The sequence below is a fragment of the Peromyscus maniculatus genome, chromosome 2 (assembly GCF_049852395.1).
Source record: "Peromyscus maniculatus bairdii isolate BWxNUB_F1_BW_parent chromosome 2, HU_Pman_BW_mat_3.1, whole genome shotgun sequence".
NCBI lineage: Eukaryota > Metazoa > Chordata > Mammalia > Rodentia > Cricetidae > Peromyscus > Peromyscus maniculatus.
In genome coordinates, this window is record NC_134853.1 from 34,982,850 (window position 1) to 35,003,382 (window position 20,533).

The 20,533-nt window shown below is 43.2% G+C and overlaps 1 protein-coding gene across 3 annotated transcripts in view; it reads left to right on the forward strand.

Annotated features, from left to right (window-relative positions):
• Positions 1-409: 409 nt before the first annotated feature.
• Positions 410-20,533, forward strand: part of Nsmaf (neutral sphingomyelinase activation associated factor) — a 58,615-nt gene continuing 38,491 nt past the window's right edge. The window contains exons 1-6 of one of the 3 annotated variants that reach the window (XM_076563939.1): positions 410-737; positions 13,639-13,728; positions 15,843-15,921; positions 16,022-16,089; positions 16,163-16,199; positions 18,682-18,732. In XM_076563939.1, coding sequence (XP_076420054.1) covers positions 679-737; positions 13,639-13,728; positions 15,843-15,921; positions 16,022-16,089; positions 16,163-16,199; positions 18,682-18,732 — 384 coding nt within the window. In that variant the 5' untranslated portion in view covers positions 410-678. Of the gene's footprint in view, positions 738-849; positions 1,232-13,638; positions 13,729-15,842; positions 15,922-16,021; positions 16,090-16,162; positions 16,200-18,681; positions 18,733-20,533 lie in introns of those variants that run through there. The other 2 variants (XM_042270659.2, XM_076563940.1) reach the window with 2 other exon arrangements.

Consider the following 20,533-nt stretch of genomic DNA (forward strand, 5'->3'; position numbering starts at 1 on the left):
TTATGATAAATGAAAGAAATCAGACACAAAGACCACATATTGTATAGCTGTTTTTATTTGAAATGTTCAGACTAGGCAAATTCATAGATATAGAAAGTTAAGTAGTGTTTTCTAGGGCAAAGGTTTTTGGAGAGGCAGCTAGGCTAGCGCTTGCTAAAACGTCAAGGTTTGAAAAACAAATATCCTAACACTGTGGCCATAGTCGCACCTATCTATGAATATCTGTAAGAACCATAGACTGCAGCACTAAAATTGGGCAACTGTTTGGTACATGGGTTGTACCACATTAATGTTGTTATTTAAAAAAATGCCATCAATTATTTCAATAACTGAAATTTGGGATTGAAAATTCAAAACGTTGTTATTTCATGTTCCCGCCGCCAACAACTGGGGGGCTCCCGGGCCAGTGTCGGCTTTCACGTGTGAGGTATCCACGCCGCAGCAGCGCTGCAGAGGTTAGTCGGGACAGCGGAGGACGCGGCTCCGCGGCCCCGGGTCAGCGCGCGCCCCTCCTCCGGGCCTGAGTCACGGCGTCGCCCGAGTCCCCACGCGAGGATGCTGCGGTGAGCGCGGTCGGGACGCCGCGGGCCCTGGGGCGCAGCGTGGGGCTCTCGGCCGCCCGGCGGCGCCGCTCGGGACTGCTCGGGACAGTCGGCGGCCTGCGCGCCCCGGGCCTCCATGGCGTTCACCCGGAAGAGGCAGCGCGAGCAGCAGCTGCAGCTCTACTCCAAGGAGAGGTGCGCGGGGCGGGAGGCCGGGAGGGCGGGCAGCGCCCGGGCGCTCTCCCGCAGGCCGCGGGTGCCTCCCGGCTCCGGGAGCCGCGAGTGGGCCCGGCTGCGGGGGGCCTCGGGCTGTGAAGGCCGGGCCAGCCCCGCGCCCGCGTCGGGGCGAGCAGCCGGCGGCCTCCCGCAACCGGCCTGCGTGGGAGGCTGTTGGAGAAGCGCGTGCGGCGGCGGCACGGTCGCGGTCACCCGCGGCCCAGGAAGGACTTGGGTAAGGCTACGGCCTCCCGCAGATCCCGTCCCCTTGTAGCAAAGCGCACTTCCGCCCCGCGTGTCCTTCCCAGTGCGGTTTTGTGACCCACACGTCTGCGGAAAATCCAGCTCCGGTTTCAACAGGAATGCGGGCTAAACCGTTTTTGCAAACACGGACTTTGTTTGTGGGAGCTGCGGTCGGGCTGACACGTTGTCGCTCGTGGAGCCAGCCAAGCTGGTTATACCTAGAAACGCAGGTGCAGCTTTTAATTTTGGGTGGATTTCCCTTCACCTGTAGCTATTACTCAACCCGCCCGCTTCCTTCATCCAAACATCCCTCTCTCTTTAATCTGTAATGTCTGGCTGGTCAGGTGGTCCGTCCTGAAATTGCATTTCCCACCTGAGTTTAAAAGGGGGTTCTTTGTCTGGCACCAACGACTTGTTAAGACTTGTTGGTGTTCTGTATTGCATTGATGAGCGTTCACATTAACGTTTTAAACGTTTGAACTGTTGTCATGTTCTAGACTTCATTAATAGTCGTTTGTAACAATCCTGTGGCCTCAGTGATGAGCAGGGAAACCGGAAAGGGGTGTTTTGTTCTGTCTTTTAGATTCTGTATTTTGATCGTCTTACGCTATTTTGTAATGCAAGGGGAGCCTGCTGCCCTTGTTATTTCCCGCATATGCTGTTTTGTTTAAGTTAGGCCCACAGTACTCCATGGTTAGAGTTCGCCTAGCCCAAGCATGTATCAGCTATCAGCATCAACAATCAGCATTGGCAGTTGAATTCTACTTCCTGATCAGTCCCAATGTTTTTTCTCTACCTAATGGCTTTGCAATCTTAGGGTACTATTTATAGGTATCTATTTTAATTAGAGGAACGGTCTCTGACTGTGAGGTTTGATTCTTTATAAATCATAGATTCCATCCAAAAAGACCAACTTTTAAAAGTTAACTTTGGAAAATGAACCTTACTGAGACCCAAATTTAACATTTCTGCGCACATGTTTCTTGGCTTATCTATCATTGGCAACATTAAGGACAAATGGTGATAAAGGGTATTGGCTCTAGCTGTCTCAGAGAACTGTTCCTTTTCCTGAGGAGCTGGAGGCTAGCTTGAGAGATAACCAGAGGCCTCCCTCTGCACTGTGGCCTCCCTGGCTCCTCTCATACTGAGCTAGGGATTTTAGATTTCTACAGCTACCAAACAATGACCCCAGAGAAAGAGAAGCTGAAGTTGGTGTGTATTTCTCGGATTGCTGATTCAGCTCCAATTAGAATAAGCCGTATTTTCTACAAAAGTTGAAGCAGAGCCTGTTTGGGAGATTCTGCACCAGTGGTTTCCATCACAGTGAAGATGGAAGAAAGAATGCAGCGAAGTAGATAGGTATTCCAGATGTTTGATGAGACTGGTGGCTGGTGATGGATGGTATACGGCATTTACCAGGGCTGGAGAAGGAAGCCTGGCTGGGCTGGGATTGTTAGGTATGACACACTCAGTTAAATATTAATTGCAGGTTTTTGGCATGTGTCCCATGTAGATTTGGGGACATATTTATACTAAAAACTCAGTATAGACTAAGTATATTGTTTATCTAAAATTGAACTTTAACTAGAATCCTGTACTGCTACTTGTTAAACTACACAGCCCTGCACTGAGACTTCTGATTTGTATAACCATGCACTGGTGCTGTTCCCTGAAGTTTATGAAAAAACTCTATGCTTTAGTTATTTTCAAGATTAGAAAGCAAATAAATGATTCATTTTATTTGTTCAATTAAGGGCTTTTGTATCCCTACGATTATGTCAGGAGCCATAATTATTTTTCTAGTTATTTAAAAATACCATGCTTAGATATTGATGAAGGCTAATGAAAAAGTAAAGAGAGAAATTCACATATATTCTTTGAAATAGTTGAGCATGGTCAGTGAGTAAGCAACTGAGGATATTCTACAAACTGCCACTTGCTTTTCTATTTATGAATACTTCTATTTAAATTTTGTCTTCACAACTATTTTTATCTTACTTATGTAGAAGTTTACATAGTTGAGACACAGGCCTTCAAAGCAAAAGGTGTCGTTTTATTTCTATGATGTAATAGAACGAACGACTGTGGTTTGTAAGCTGTCATGTTGGGCTAAAGTGTTAATGAGCCTTAATTTTCTGTCGTATGCCTGTACTTTACATTAATAGTCTTACAGGCATTCCTGAGACTTCCGCTCGGCTTCAGAGAGTCCATGAATATATAATTCTTTGGTTACACTGATATAAATTTTGTTTATACTCAACATATTTATCAATTGAGTTTGCATTTATTAAAAATATCTTTTTAGAATACTAAGTGATTTGTTATTCTCCCATGTAAATCTTCCATTTCTGTCGTGGAGCATTCTAGTCTTTTATTCCCCTTTTGTTGGTTATGCCAGGTATTGGAAAAGGAGATAACGTGCAGAATCAGCACTCAGTCAGTTGGGAATGTAATGGATAAAAAAAGTTGTGCCTTTAAAAAAAAAATGGCTCAAAACTGGGCGTTGGTGGAGCAAGCCTTTAATCCCAGCACTTGGGAAGCAGAGCCAGGCGGATCTCTGTGAGTTCGAGGCCACCCTGGTCTACAGAGTGAGATCCAGGACAGATACCAAAACTACACAGAGAAACCCAGTCTCAAAAAAACAAAAAAACAAAGGTCCAGTTTTTATCACTTATATCAATGAGAGAGAAAATAAATGTTGCAACTATTTTAATTAATTTAAAATTTATATTGGCTTCATCAAAAAATGCTTAGTAGCCTATCTCCTCATTCCATTATTATTTCAAATTAACTTATTCCTAAACAAGAATTTGTTGCTGGAGGGCTTCTCTCCAGCTTCCACCAAACCCCGCAGTCCCATAATCCACGTATAAAATAATCACTCAGACGCTTATAATACTTATAAACTGTATGGCTGTGGCAGGCTTCTTGCTAACTGTTCTTTTATCTTAAATTAATCCATTTCTATAAATCTATACCTTGCCACATGGCTCGTGGCTTACCAGTGTCTTTACATGTTGCTTGTCCTGGCAGTGGCTGCAGTGTCTCTCCCCCGTTCTTCCTGTTTCCCCAATTCTCCTCTCTCTTTATCCCGCCTATACTTCCTGCCTGGTCACTGGCCATCAGTGTTTTATTTATATAGAGTGATATCCACAGCAAGAATTCATGGGATTTGAGTTTTTGCTGTATGATTTGCATCAGCTATATCATTTTAAGTGTGATATAAATAGGAGTGGATGCTTAAGGATTCAGTACTTAATTTTAGTTTCTTTCTCTTCCTGCCTTCACGACCACCCCATTCTTCCTTTCTTTCTTTTATGAGATAGGGTCACATGTAGCCCAGGCTAGACTTGAATTATTAACCCTTTTGCCTGCACCTCTAAGTGCTGTGATACAAGCGTGTGTCATACCCACATTGTATTAACCATGGTGCAGTGATACTTTCCTCTTTTGTTATTATTGATGTACTGGGGATCGAACTCAGGGCCCTGTGCATGGTAGGTAAACTTCTGAGTTATATCTTTGACTAGTTTCTTCTAAATACTACTATGGTCTTCATTTTAACACCAGATATTTAGAAATTGTCCTAACATTTTTAAGTCAAAAAGCTTTCGAAAAATTGTCTTTGGTTTAATTTTTTATTGATGATTATTATTATTTTACTTATTCCTTTTTTCCTCAGTGCTGGGGATGCTGGGGATTGTACATAGTGACTTGCAGATGGTAGGCAAATGTTCTGTGCAGCCTCTTACTTACTGTTAATTTGTATTTTATGAGAAACTTTGATTATTATCTTTTTCCTGAAGTGAATCTTTTAGGAACATATAATAATCTCACTGTTTCTAGTAGTATTTTTTTTATTTTGTCTGATATTCATATAGCTGTATCAGGTGATTTTCATTATATAAAATTTTCCATTCTTTTACATTTTCTGTAACCTCATGTTTTATGTATGTTTCTTATGAACTAGTGTATGATCTAACTTTTAAACTTAATTACATTTTGTTCATTTATTTTGTGCATGTGTGCTGGTGTGTATGTGTGAGCATGTGTGAGTGGCGCTCAGTTGCAGGAGGCAGTTCTCTGCTTCCACCAAGATATCAAACTCAGGCTTGGCAGCAAACACTGAGCCGTTTGCTGATCCCTTCTTGTTGATTTTTTTAGTAGTTTAATTTGAATCTTTGATTTAAGAAATAGTTCGTTTATTATTATTACAGATGTATTTCTGCCATCTCACTGCAGTCTTGGACTTCATCTCCTCCCTCAGCCCCTTTGCTTTGGATTAAGTGAAGTTCCTGTGCTCTCTTTAGTGTTCATGCAGAGTGTGGGGTGCTATATTCTAATTTTATCTTTGTTTTAGTGCTCACGCTTGAAATGTTAACATTTAATATACTGTCTGCAGCTAGTCATTCTCCTGCTTTCCTCTCTGTCAGTGTGCAGGCCCTGGAGTAATTACTCCTGTCTTCCCATACTGAATTATAGTTCACTGTTGTCCAGTTAAATCTACACATTAGGCATTATGACTGCCTGACTAATAATTTTGTAGTTTTATGTGCATGCTTGCTACAGTCTTTGATGGGTTTTCCTTCTTGCATCTCATGTCTTCCTTATGGAAATTTTCTTTCTTAATAATATCCTGTAAACGTTCCTCTGAGCAGGGGTCTGATAATAGTATACTGCCCTTGTTTTTGTATGTCTGAATGTATCCTTATTTTGCCCCTGCTTTGAGAATAGTCTTGCTAGATGTATCATTTTCTTAGCATTTTGAAGATTCTAAACTAAGGCAGATACCAGAGAACAGACCAGGACTTTCTGGAGAAGCAGTAAATCGTGATACCCCAGCAGAGAAATGGTTGGCTGCTGGTTTGCCCTGCTCCCCGCCACAGCACTCAGCTGTCCAGCTTTGCCACTTGAGAGAGAGAAACTTGAATCCTTCAGAATGACCAGGTGGCAAGACATGATAGGTCCTGCTTGTTACCCCTGGGCAGCCCAGTATTTGTGGCTTTGGATCTTACAGATTTAGGCTTGACCGGGGACTGCCTAAATCTGTAAGATCTGGCAGGACTTGTGGTATCTCTGTCCACAGTTGGGAAGCATGAGCACGTTCCCTGGCATCATTTGGGAGCTGGGACCTAAGCCTGTGGACAACCAGGATTGATGGCCTTAAACACAAAGCCATAACCAGATTCTGGGCAGCTTCCCAGGACACCACCTTTGTTTGTAAGTAGAATGTCTTCTCTGGAAGCTCAGGAGGCCTCCTCTCTGTGGTGGTTGCTGCCGCTTCTCCAGCCCTGCTGATTTCTTTAAACTCAGAATTTTTGGGGTCTGTTTTCTAAATAAGGTCATCTATTCAATATCTCTACTACATCTTGTAGTTGAACTTAAGAAACTAAGTGAATGATTTGACTAGGTCACATGGCTTGGTCGTGTGTGACGGCTTATTTCGTCACCTTGGTTGCATTGGGAAGCCCCTGTGGACACACCTCTCAGTGTGTCTGAAGACATTTCCAGAGAAGATTAGCAGAGGGCAAGACACATCCAGAATGTGAATGGCCATTATGGGATGCAAGAGGAAAGGAAGGAGCCTGTTAGCCTAGGCAGTTCTCTCTGTGTCCTGGGACAACTGATCTTAGCTGCTGCTGCTGCCTTTCTGCCAATAGAGACTAAAATCAGTGAAACTGAGTCACAAGACAAAACTGACACTGAGACTAAGTGCAGACCAGGACTAGCTCCGAGTTCTTGGGCCCAAGTGCAGCCTTTGTCCCACGGTGACTTACAAGGCGTGCGAACGGCTGGGCAGCGCTCACTGTTAAGTTCTCTGAAGTTTAAATGATTCTGGTGTGATGGAAGCATACTTTATATGACACTGGAATCTCAGTCTCACTGCATCCGCAGACCAGTGCATGAGCATGCCTGGAAGAGTCAGAGGCTCCGCCCCAGGTCCATTTCAGAATCTCATTTCAACTCGCTTCCTAGATGACTGTGCGCACATGAAAGTCCAAGAACTCAAGGTGATGTCAGTTAGGCATCCGTGCTTTCTGTCTGTTTGCTACTTCTTTCCAACTGCTCCTTTGCCGCTGTCGGGTCCCCACGGCTCCCTGCACTGCCGTGGCTTTGTGTGTACTTCAGGGTGCATCAAGGCCCTGCATGTGCTGGGTAAGCACTTCAGCACTGAGCTTTGTCACCAGTCCATTGGGCTATGAGTCTTGATGAGTGAGAAAGCTGAAGGGTTTTTAAGAGCACTGGTCATGTTTCTACCTTTATCATCATAGATGTGGAGACTTGAAATTAGAAGCAGGAGGCTTTATGGGTAGTGTCAGCGGGAGGGGTTTTGTTAGCTGAGCTGGGTCAGGAAGTAATTATCTCACCACAGAGAAGGGAGTATAATTTCTTCGAGTTGGGCTAAGTAATGAAGTGATAAATGTGCTGTGGAGGGGAAGGACTAGGAAAGTCAGCTGAAATAGTGAAATGGTTTTGCTAGGGAACCACACCTTCTGCAGAGAAAGAAGGGCCAGTAATTTACATGAGCCATTGGGCACAGGAACTAGAAATACTATTTAATCACTCATATTTCTGTGCAAATTTGTAGAATGTGGATAACTTGACACTAACTAGACGCATGTGAGGAGTTGCCTTCCTCAGATTGGACTGTGAGCTGTCTGGGGACGGGGGGGGGGGGGGGGGGGCGTTTTCTTCATTGCTAATTCGTAGAGAAGGGTCTACCTATTGTGGGAGGCGCTGTCCTGAGTAGGTTGTTTTGGTTGTCCAAGAAAGGTAGTTTTACACGAACCTGGAAGAAAACCAGTAAGCAGTGCTCCTCTCAGAGGTTTATTCAGCTCCTGGCTCCAAGTTTCTGCCTTGAGTTTCTACCCTGGTTTCTCTGGAGCAGTGGTTCTCAACCTTCCTAATGCTGCAGCCCTTTTAATACAGTTCCTTGTGACCTCCAACCATAAAATTACTTTCGTTACTACTTCATAATTAATTTTGCTGCAGTTATGAACTGTAATATAAACATTTGTGTTTTCTGATTGTTTTAGGGGCCCTGTGAAAGGGTAGTTGGACCCCCAGGTTGAGAGCCACTGCTCTGGATGATGAACTGTAACCTGTAAACAGAAATAAAGACTTTCCTCCCTGAGTTGGTTTTGGTCATGGAGTTTATCACAAGAACAGAACGCAAACCAGGATGAGGGTTAATGTGTGTTTGAGGTATCACTGAAGCTTGGGGGACGGGAGCTGACATTAGGATCCAGTGGTGAAAAGCTGGAGATTGACATGTAAGTATCAACCCGCAAGGAGAGGCAGTGAGTTCTGAATGTCAGTTTGTGGAGCTCAGGACCAGAGTGTATGGGGTCCCCCATACAGTGGGGACCTTTGGAAAGAGAAACAGAGATAACATACTTGCATTCATTCACTGCAGGCCCTGGCAGTGAACAGGGGAAAAAGTGAGAGAGGTGTACCTGGGGTAGATCAGGAAACAGGAAGTGGCAGCCGTGACAAATGCTGAGAAGCATGGTTGAGCTAATTACAGCTCCCCACTTCCCCTTTTAAAGTTTTAATTTACCGACGGCAGAGCTTGTAAAGTTTACTTGATTCTGAACATTAAAGAGACATGAGTGGGGGCTGGAGAGATGGCCCAGAGGTTAAGAGCACTGGCTGCTCTTCCAGAGGTCCTGAGTTCAATTCCCAGCAACCACATGGTGGCTCACAACCATCTGTAATGAGATCTGGTGCCCTCCTCTGTATACATAATAAATAAATAAATCTTTAAAAAAAAAAAAAAGAGAGACATGAGTGAACCCAGTAGCAGTGAGAAGACCTTCAGAGAAAGCCGTGATGCAAGGCACCTATTTGAATCGAGGGAATGAGGCTACAGCCTTACCTAAAACCTAGATTTTTAAAGAAAGCAGTATTAAAACTTGAAAGTGAAAAAGAAAGCCACTATTATTGGACAGTTCAGGAAAGCAGTTTCACTCAAGAAGTATATACTGTCATCAAAATATAATTTAGAACTTCTGGTCCGAATTGCCTTTCCTGAACAGTTGCCAACGGGAACTGCAAGGGAACACAGACGGCCGTATGATCGTGTTCCTCCACATCGATTTCCAGAGCTGAGTCCACACTTATAACTGGCTTCAAGAAAACTGGAGCCTCCCCTGAAGGGAAGCTTTGAAAAACGCTGTCGGTTAAGAAAACAAAACCAGAATTTTCTAAAGTTGTGTTTGAAATGAGGACATATGTAGCTAATAGACAGGGCCATGAGGACTTAGGACAGAGAAAGTGACTCTTCCTTTGTGCTCTTCTCGACAACGGCCTTCGTCTAAAAGAGAATTTCGTAAGGTGTGTGAAGATGCAGTGGACACAGGTGTCTGCTGATGTAAAAACGCAGGGAGAGCTTGCGTTAGGACTGCAGTTTTCTAGTGACCTGGGGACTCTGAGAGATGCTAAGAGAGCGTGCATGTACTGGCTGCTTGTTAGCTCTGGATGGACAGAAGGTTCACAGACACAGACGGAGGAAGTTGTCACCAATCTCCAGCAGGAGTTACCCTTGAAGTCCTGCCCTGGTCCTCTAGTCTCTGTGGGCAGAGTTCTGATTGGAAGGTAAAAATGAAGTAGAGTTCAGTCACTTTCGCTTGGGAGGAGGATAAAGTGTTTCTGTTTTCTTGTTTGTTTTTAGTTTTTTGTGTGTGTGAACAAACTTAAAATGGGGAGATTGATGTTCATGTAGTTAGATGGAATCTAATGTAAGTAACTGTTGAGAGTCTGAAAGACTCTTCCAGAGGATGGTCTTAGTGTGCTGAGTGCTTGAACTAAAGAGCTGAAAATGTCTCGTACGTGAGGTCCCTGACCTCCTGCTTCTGTCCCCTTCTCCCCGAAGTGAGTCTTGAATCCAGAACTTCCCCCCAAGCTGTCTCATAGAACCTAGAGTCCCTCTCCCCTAACCAACCACAGAAACTAGAGAGGTCAGTTTCTGTTCCTCTCTTGAAGCCCTTCACTGTGAGAGGTCCTGACCATACACATAGCTGGAGGCCAAGAAGACTCAGCAGAACTGTTGTTGGGTGCACTGTTCATCCAGCACCTTCTGACATTCACATTTCCACACAGATGTCTGCTTTGCCTGTGTCTCAGATGTAAGCGTAAAAGGGAGACAGTTTTCTCTGGGTGTTTGGAATGCTTTCCAGTCATGCAAAAGTCTAAATACCTTTGTTAAGCCTGTTTCTTGAGAGCCTGTCTTTGTTATAGGAGTGGTAGGTGTGGCTCTTGTGATGGACAAGGACAGGTTTTGCTGTTTCTGCCTCTCCAGCTCTCATCAGCTGTTGCTGATGTGTGGGCATGGCGTGTTGTTTGCAGGGTGGTGTCACCAGACTGTAATCTCTCTGTATGTCTGTTTTCTTAATCTCTTCCTTATTCCAAGAAGGGTTTTTTTTCTGTTTGTTTATTTTGTTTTTTGAATTTTAAATGACTTGTTTGCTCAGCCAGCTCTCTAGTAGGACCACAACAGCCTGGCTTAATCTTCAGGGTATGGGTGGTAAACCCTGAAAGTGTGGCTGTCCTGTGGCTTGTGCAGTGCCACTCTGGTGTCAAAGCAGGTTTTCCGTTGAGCTTGTGCCAGATTTACACATGTAACCTAGACACAGGCCTGACTGGTACCCACTGTGCACCTCTGTCAGCATGACTGGGAAGAACTATGGAGTCGCCGTGCATGCAGGGTTGTCCCTCTGGGTGTTTGATATAAATGACTTGCTAAATTGAAATGTATCTAGAAAATGACCCACACTCTGTGAAGGTGGGTTACACTGAGACTACGCAGACCCAGGGGCACAAGTCTAAAGAAGTGATTAATGGCTAGCTGTAACGTTAATGCGTGAGAGCACAAAATCATGAAACTGCAAAAAAGTGACTTTAAAGGTTTTTAATAATTTATTTATTTTTACATGCATTGGTGTTTTGCCTGCATGTATGTGTGAAGGTGTTAAATCCCCTGGAATTGGAGACAGTTGTGAGCTACCATGTGGGTGCTGGGAATTGAACTTGGGTCCTCTGGAAGAGCAGTCAGTGCTCTTACTAATGAGCCACCTATCTAGCCCCGAATTTAAAGTTTTTAAAGCATTAGCTTTACTTTTACTCCATAGAATATTGTTTGAAAACTATTGTTGAAAGTTAATTGAAATAATTTTCACACAGAATATGTTTAAAGCAGGTACCAGTAAAGGCTTCAGTGGAAACAAAACAAACAGCCCTTAAACCGTTAATGTTAAGGAGTGTGATTGCTTAGGTTCCTTCTCTGTAGGTTTGCATTTCTTGTAAAATGGAAGTGTTTATAAACAAAGGAAACTACTATTCATTTATGATAGATTTAGTGCCAAACTGTGGGTGGGCATCTATCTTAATCACCATGTAGAAGAACAGTTGTTTTGGGAGGTGATCTGTGTTTCCTAGCTGTAAATTCATGTATGTGTCTTGTTAAAGAACACTTACTCTGTTTCCCCTTCCCATGGGAAGAGAGGGATAGCAGGGGACAGAAGGAAGGACTGCACACCACCATTCAGGTGCAGCCAAGATCTGGGGCAGGGGGCAGTAATTAGTGAATAAGTTCCTGATTGGTGCCTTCCTGGACATCACCTGACACATCAAAGGAATGACACCATCCTCCTGAATCTGATGACTGTACTGGAATTCAGATGGGCTGCAAAGGATTTCGGGTTGTGCTCTGGCAGTTTGGCTTATGACTAATTTTTTTTTTTTTAATATACTGGAGACAATTTATGACTTCTTTATGATTAATTGTTGTTCGGAAAATTTTTAAATACAGGACAGGTCAGTAAAACTTTGATGGTAAAACTAGTTCCTGTTATCATTAATTTTAATTTCATGAGTCAGTCCTTTGGGTCAGATGTAGCTGAAGTTTTCCTGTGTCCCACCTGGCCTGCAGTCAGGACAAATCTCTCTCACCCACCAGTCCCGCAGGCGCTCAGACCCAAGTAAATACACAGGCTTATATTAATTAAAGCTGCTCAGCCATTAGCTCAGGCTTGCTATTGACTAGCCCTTACACTTAAACTCAGCCCATTTCTGTTAATCTATATGTCGCCACATTACATGCTGCTTCCTGGACGGCTGGCATCTCCTGACTCAGCCTTCCTCTTCCCAGAATTCTCCTTGTCTGCTTATCTAGTCTATCCTTCCTGCCTGGCTACTGGATGATCAGCATTTTATTAAACCAGTGTACAAAAGCATTATCCCACCGCAGTCAGGTTGTGTTCCGAATGAACAATCTCTCATGTCACTCAATTAGAATGTTTTCACCTTTTCTTCTGTTCCTTGTGTTGTCTCTAGTCCTTCTTGTGCATTCTCCCCTGTTATTTGGGTGTTACTCTGTCATGTTTGGTCTTTATAAGGGTAATATTAGTCTTGACCTTTTCTTCTGACCCTGTATTGTCTCTCTTCCCTCAGTTGGTATTCCTGTGCTTGTTTGTGTCTTGTTCTTTCACAGTAGAAGCTTCTCATCTTGGAGGGACTCTTCGGTGCCGGACACCGGGGAAAGCTGTGTGCTTGTGCTGGTTTTCGGATGAGTGGTGTCGTCCCAGGAAGTATCTGCACTGATTTCTCTGTATGGCTCATTCCCATCTGCTCCCTACCTCCCACAGATTAGCTCACATCTCTTCCATGCTTGGATATCTTTCTAGTTTGCTGTCATCTTTGGGTTTTGTCATTTAAAAATATTTTATTCGCATCTTAGTTTTGTTCCAGGAGGAAGCAAAATAAGCCATATTCTGTGTAATGCACATTTAATCTGGGTATCTCCATCAAGGACAGCAGAGCGTCTAGATCCACCTGAAGTCTGATGCCTTCTGGAAGCTGCTCCGAGACTAAATGCTGTCAGCGTTCCCTGATACTCTGCAGCCAAAAACACGCTTCTTTCACTTTTTTGCCGTGTACCTATTTCTGTGGCAGTTCAACTAAATTGTTACTTTATTTTTTTAGTTGTGCATGTGCACTCCCCATGGTTCACATGTGGAGGTCTATGATGGACAACTCCCAGGAGTCAGTTTTTCTTTTCCCCTGGGGTCGGGGTTCGGGGGTCACTCAGGTCATCAGGCTTTAGCAGCAGTCACCTTTACCCTAGTCACCTTACCATCGTACACATCTGCCATTGTGCTTTTAAAGTACAAAGCACTTAAAACTGAAGGAACTATACAACTCAGTCTACTTGTTTTACTTATTAAACGTGTATGGTATCTAAACCGTCAGGTTGGTTGTAGCCATCTGCACACCTGCCTCCTAGAGCTCATTACCTCGTGGGAGTCGTAAGAACTCAAGACAGTGTGGGACATGGTCTCAGGGTTATGGCAGGGTAGGGACAGGAAAGCCTGGCATGCACCATCAGTGCGCACTGACACAAAAATTCTGTGGGGAGGAGAGCAAGGTTGTCATAAACACTTAATTTCACAGTTTGGGACTTTTGTGTATGTTCGGAGAGTGCATCTGCGCTGTGAAGGACTCCATTTGGGGCATGGGAGAGGAGTGTGGGCTTCGCAGAGTGCTGCCTGGGGATGTGGGAGCAGGCTCTTTGTGTGCAAAGCCTTCTACACCTCTAAACCAGATGCAACATGAAACTGTCTTCTTCTTCCATGTCTAGGTTTTCCTTACTGCTGCTCAACTTGGAGGAGTACTACTTTGAGCAGCACACAGCTTTCCACGTCCAGCACCAGGGCAGCCATGAGGAAAGGTGAGCGAGCTCACGCAGCTCTGGGCGCTGTGAGGTCTGATGTCTTTAAAATAAACACAGGGCTATGTAGGAGTCCCTCTTTAATTAGGTAGCCAGATGGTGGCATCACTTACAGTGGTTCTGCTCCTCTGACAGAGGCTGCCGAGCAGAGCGGGGCTCCTAGGGTAGATCTGGCTCCTCTGACAGAGGCTGCAGAGCACAGCAGGGCTCCTAGGGTAGATCTGGTTCCTCTGACAGAGGCTGCTGAGCGGAGCAGGGCTCCTAGGGTGGATCTGGTTCCTCTGACAGAGGCTGCTGGGCAGAGCAGGGCTCCTAGGGTAGATCTGGTTCCTCTGACAGAGGCTGCCGAGCAGAGCGGGGCTCCTAGGTAGTTCTGGTTCCTCTGACAGAGGCTGCCGAGCAGAGCTCCTAGAGTGGTTCTGGCTCCCCTGAGGCTGCCGAGCAGGGCTCTGGTCATGACTTTGCTCCCGGATCCCTCTTGTAACAGTGCTCCCTGTTCTTGGTCACCGGGATGATGATGCAGTAAAGTAATGATCAAAAACCATGGATCAGTGAAAGATGTCAGCGTATTCAAAATGAAGTAATAAATAATGCAGTATGAACCAGAGCAAAATCTGCTTCCTCCATAACTACTAATTACTCCTTTAAAAACAGATCCAGTTGCTTGGTTCAATTTTTTGAAAACTATTAATCAAAGCATATTTTGTCTTTGCATTTTTGTTTTCCCTGTACAAATTGTACTTCAGTGTCACTAAATTGCTGATTAATGTGAAGTTATTCTTAGTTGAAAAATTCTAGCTAGTAAATACAAAGGGGTGGTAGAATTTAAACCCTGGATGAAGTAATGGTTCTGTATGAGGGGTCAGCAACTACACACAGGTTTGGACCCAATCTGAGTGGCCACCTGCTTTTACTGGTATATGACCCCTTGTTTGGGAGAAACCACTGCCATTTGTTTCCATGTGGCCCATGTTTGCTCACCCTGTGACAGTTGTGACAGAGACTGCATGATCTATAAAGATACCCTTGTCTGACTCTTCATAGAAACTATTTACCATAATTATAGGGTGTATCATAATCTTCAGTGGCTGCTAAAACCATTGGATGAGAGGTTAATGAGAAGTTTTGTAATAGGCATGTCAAGATTAATACCACCTCAAGTCCCTCGTATTTCCTGCTGATGTAAAGGCACACTACCTGTCTGCCTGCCCCCTGACTTATTGTCAGAAGATGTAACAGAATCTGATCTAATCCCATAGGGACTATAAAGGAAGGACATGTAGAGGGCTGTCACACAGATGCAGTAAGAACAGCTATGGGCTGGGAGGTGGGGCTGCTGTTTCAGTGGGAGGCTCTGGTCTGGAATCCCCAAGAGAACGTGGGTTCCAGCCTATGATTGCAAAAGGGACAACAAAAAAGTCACTATGTGGGAAATAATTTTATTTATTTATTTATTTTGGTTTTTCGAGACAGGGTTTCTCTGTGTAGCTTTGCGCCTTTCCTGGATCTTGCTCTGTAGACCAGGCTGGCCTCGAACTCACAAAAGATCCGCCTGCCTCTGCCTTCCGAGTACTGGGATTAAAGGCATGTGACACCACCGCTCGGTGGGAAATAATTTTAGATTAGCAAGTGTGAGTGGTATATGAATCAAATATAATGTGGACTTTGTTTGGATTTTGATTTGAGTAAACAAACTGAAAATACATTTATGAAATGGAAAGTTTTTGAACACAATGTATGTGGAGAACTTAAAGAATTATTCATTTTTAAGCATGATTATAATAGAGCCATTATTAAAAGAGTGCTTCCTCAGAGCTCTATATGTAGACCAGCTGGGCTAAGGAGGGCTTATACAAGAAGCAAAAATGACCAATGCTAAAGTTAGGTGATAGGCATATGGGCATTTTCTATTGTATTTGCTTATACTTAGAAATTTCATACTATTAACAAATTTAACTGTTGATAAGTTTGAATATTAAAAGTAAATGCACTTAACAACATGAAAAAAATGTACATTTTCAAAACCTTTTGAGAAAGGAGAGTTATAAACTGAATCATAACTTTTATGATTGTCCTGGTGTTCATCAAATAATCTTTTCTGCTTTGGCTCCTAGGAAAATCAGAGGATCATTAAAAATATGTTCAAAATCAGTGATTTTTGAGCCAGATGCAGTATCTCAGCCCATCATTAAGGTAAAGGTGTTTTAAATGTGTGCAGAGACATTCCTAATTGTGTGTGTGCATGTACTTTTATTTTTGCTTACTTTTATAATATTCTTTCAATTTTATCCAGATTCCTTTGAGAGATTGTTTAAAAATAGGAAAACACGGAGAAAATGGAGCCAACAGACACTTTGCAAAGTATGTCATTTTTCACTTTTAATTTTACTTCAACAAAAATTTTACATATCTGATGACTTTTTCTGTATTCCAGGGCAAAGTCTTCGGGTATTTCACTCATTTTCAGACAGGTGAGAAGCATGTAGTAAAAATTTTTACTAAAAATGTTAGTATGTATTTTTCCAAATTTGTATGAAGATTTCTGTGCATGAGTATGTATAATTTTTTGCATGATGAAATTATTCACTTAATATAGATCTCAACTGAAAACACTTGGAATTAGATGTTTAAATGCCTTGAGAATTTAGTCATTGAGAAATAAACGTTTTAAAAGATAAGATTCTCCCATTGGCCCTTCCATGTTTACTAAGTATAAGGATTGCAGTTTGTCCTCAGAATCAGTGTGGGAAGGTTGTGCGACCTCCCACTGCTAAAGGTGGCAAGCCAGTGCCAGGCTGCGGAAGCAGCCTCAGGCAGTGCTCCAGAAGGGTAGTCTCTCCTGTCAGGAATGACCTGAGCTGTTGTCTTTTGTTCATTCCAGAGACATACTGCATTCACTGCAGTACTCAATTCAGTATTGGCATCACATGACATTTAAAATGTAATTTTTCTGCTGGCATATCATTAATTAGTTTGTAGATTAAAAAATTAAGTAAAGAAAGAACAGAGGTCTTTCTTTGTTCTTTTGGTTTTTGGCTCCACATTCCTTAACTGTCTCAGGATTTGTTGTCTGGGTTGCCTGGACTCTGCAATGCTCTAGTTCTGTGCATTGTCAGGGTCCAGAGAAACATTCTGTGATCCAATGCGTGCAGGAACTCTGTGGGCAATGTGACTGCAGCTGAGCACTTGATCCAGAGATTTGCGCAGGACAGTGCCTGAAGTGTTGTTGGCTGTTGTTTGCTCTTTTTGGGGACCTGTCACCAATTATTTATTCCCAAATAAATCACACACATAGGCATATTCTTAATTATGAATGTCTGGCCTTAGCTTGGCTTGTTTCTAGCCAGCTTTCCTTAACTTATCCCGTCTACCTTTTGCCTCTGGGCTTGTCCCATTCTCTTACTCCATGGCTTGCTGTGTAGCTGGCCCCTGATATCCTCCTCCTTCTCTGGCCACTTCTTCTTTTCTCCCAGATTTCTCCTTCTGTATATTCTCTCTGCCTGCCAGCCCTGCCTGTCCTTTCTCCTGCCTTGCCGTTCAACTCTTTATTAGACTATCAGGTGTTTTAGACAGGCACAGTGTTACAGCTTCACAGAGTTAAACAAGTGCAACATAAACAAAAGTAACACACCTTTAAGTAATAGTCTGCAACACTGAAGCATCTGGGGGAGTGGAGTGGGAGGAGGCAAGAGCGGCCTCTGCTGTCTCTCATCATGGAACCCTTTGTTCATAGAACACTGTCTAACATGCCTTGACATTTCTCTTATGAAATCTGGGAGATTTTGAATTCAGTAACTTTCTGTTAGCACCTTCTGTAATTCCAATTTTAAAAAAGGAAGAGATGAACTATCTTCAACTTCATATTTAATGCTCCAGATGCAAACAGATAAAGCCCATGTGGTGCTTTGTGGGGGAGTCCTGTTACTATTCCTACCCCTGGGTGTGTTCACAGTGTATTTCTTATTACATCATGCGCTTATTGAAGGGCATCCATATCTTGGAAGGAAAGGGAACTTTTTTTTAAGTTAAAAGTAACATTTTCTTTAGAGAACTACCCATCTTAGTAAAGGATGAATAACTTGGTTTTAGAAATACAGGTCAGAATAATCAATTCAAAATCAAGGGGCACCCAGGGTAAGCTACTCTTCCAAGGGTTATTTTAAGCTTCATATGTCCAGAAGACTTTCACCAAGTCTCAGAAAGAGGTTTTGGTATAGAGTTTTGCTTTCAGATTTTGTTGTTGTTGTTGGAATAACATGTTTGTGTGTATATTATGTGTGCATGTATGAACATTAGTTTTAAGCCATATGTTCAATAGGGGAGATGGATGGTGAGGGGGCAAAATCTCTTCCTGTGTCAGTTAGTGAAAAATGTTATGAAGAAAATGAGAAGCAGGACAAAAGTGTAGGGCATTCTAGGGAATGTTGCTGTGCTCCTTAAGACAGAGTGGTTAGCAAAGAGAGAAAGAGCCATTAGCAGTGCCAGCAAGGTGAGCCAGCGGTGATCACAAGACAGGAGTTGAGTGGAGTCCGGGTAGAGGGGTCAGAGCAGAGTACACGGTCAGAGGAAGGCTGGCATAGGAGCAGGCCACTGTCGTGGTGGCCTCTGAACCATGGTAAGGCTGTAAAGAGCAAATGAGAAAACCACTGGGGAGCTGTAAGAGTAGTCTGACCTGGTTTGTATGCATTTGAAACCTTCTGGTGAGGATCAGGAGTGGAGCCAGGAGACCCGAGTGCTCTGCATCAGGCTGGTGAGCGCTGCTCATTTTCCGGGTATGTGCTAAAGACAAGCCTGGGAGTGTGCTGATGACGTAGTTGCAGTGCATAAAGGATAACAATCCAGAAAGACTTCCAACTAGAGCTGTATAACATGTAAACATTGAATTCATAGTATCTTTGTGGGAATTCTTCACATGAAAACTTCATTATTTCAGTGTTGATTTGCCTTTCTCAGGTATATTTCATTAAAGAACACAATATTGTGGCACCATATAAGATAGAACGGGTAAGTAAAGTTTTTCATTGGAAATGAATGCAGTGATTATTGGAAATGTATGCAGTGATTTGGAGCAGTAGGACTTTTATGGTTCTATAAACATCTTTAATCAAATATGGTAATACTGGGTACTTCAAAGTTTATTAACAGTTAATGCGAAAGTGCCCAAGGGAGACATAGACTTTAGCCCTAATAGCAAAAGCTTAGAGATGATATTAGAAGTGGAAGAAATGGAGAGATGCTCAGGGGTTAAGAGTACTGGGGATTTGTTACTTACATGGCAGCTAAAAACCATTTGTAACTCCAGTTCCAGAGGATCTGATGTCTTCTTCTGGCCTCTGCAGGCACTGTACACACGGTACATAGATATGTATACAGGCAAAATAACTATACACAAAATAAAAATATCACCTTCTAAGAAAGGAAGGAAGGAACTGAAGTCAGTGTACAAATTTATAAGCATAGTTTACTGTGTATCACTGAGAATTTTTTGCTGAAAATTTATTTTTTATTTATTTTTTCTTCTGAGACAAGGTTTCTCTGTGTAGTTTTGGTACCTGTCCTGGATCTAGCTCTGTAGACCAGGCTGGCCTCAAACTCATAGAGATCCACCTGCTTCTGCCTCCTGAGTGCTGGGATTAAAGGTGTGCGCCACCATCTGAAAATTTATTTTTAAGAGTAGTCAAGAACTACTTAGTTTTTAAAATACACTATATTTGATAACAACTTTTATAAAGTCATAATTTGGTGGAAGTTATAAGGATTTGTCAAGGAAGCATAGGCATGTATGTGACTTCACCTCTGTTGTGATCCTTCACGCCGCAGCAAACTGTGTGGGGGACGGCATCACTCCTATTAAAGGGGTTTTTATAGGACCAGGGGTGGAGCCAGCTCCTAATAAGGACACTTCTGTGAATGAGAAAAGCCACACTCTCTGTGCAAACCCAGGCCCACATGCTGAGTCAGCTCCAGGTGCAGGCCAGCCTGCAGTATCTTGTCTAGCAGCTTATGAAACACAAACTGCTTAAGCAGTTTTATAGACAAGAAAACGTGCATGTGCAGATGACCCAGGAGTTTGACCACTATGTGTGAGTGTCCCTTCCTCCCTGCTAAATGCTTCATGCCTTGTGACTGTTCTCTTGTTGTGACATTGCCTCTACACTTTGACAAAAGCCTCCATGGGCAATAGCCTACCCTCCTCTCAGGTTGAGAGCACTCCTGGGTACCCTTCCTTAGGTAGCTCTGCTGAGACCATCTGAAGTACAGACCTGTTTCTCAAGTGCCAGGCACATAACTATCAATGCATGTGAGGGTTCTCTAGGGATGCAGACCATCTGGACATTACATTTATGTATGGGGGGAGGGCGTGGAGATGAGACAGAGAGAGATTGTTAAAAGGAATTTATTACAAGGAATCAGTTGGGAGATAATAAAGACTGAGACATCCAGCCTCTGAAGAGCACACAGTGTAAGACAAGTCTGCATCTGAAGGGAAGGGAAACCCAGCATTCCATCCAGAAGATAGTCACAAAGGTAGAAGTTTCTATCGGTAGTCTTTTGTTCTCTTTGGATCTTGACAGACAAGACTAACTTACATTGAAGAGCTTAGTCCATTTTAGTCAGTCTAGTGACTAGAATGTTAATTCTTTCTCATAGACATACAGAAACAATGTTTACTGAAATATATTGGCATTTTGTGGCCCAATCAAGTTAACATGTAATGGTAGCCATCATGTACATGAGTTCCTGTCCCTGGGGCACCTCAGTACATGGAGTGAATATTGAGGGAGCTGAGGGAGAACTAGATATC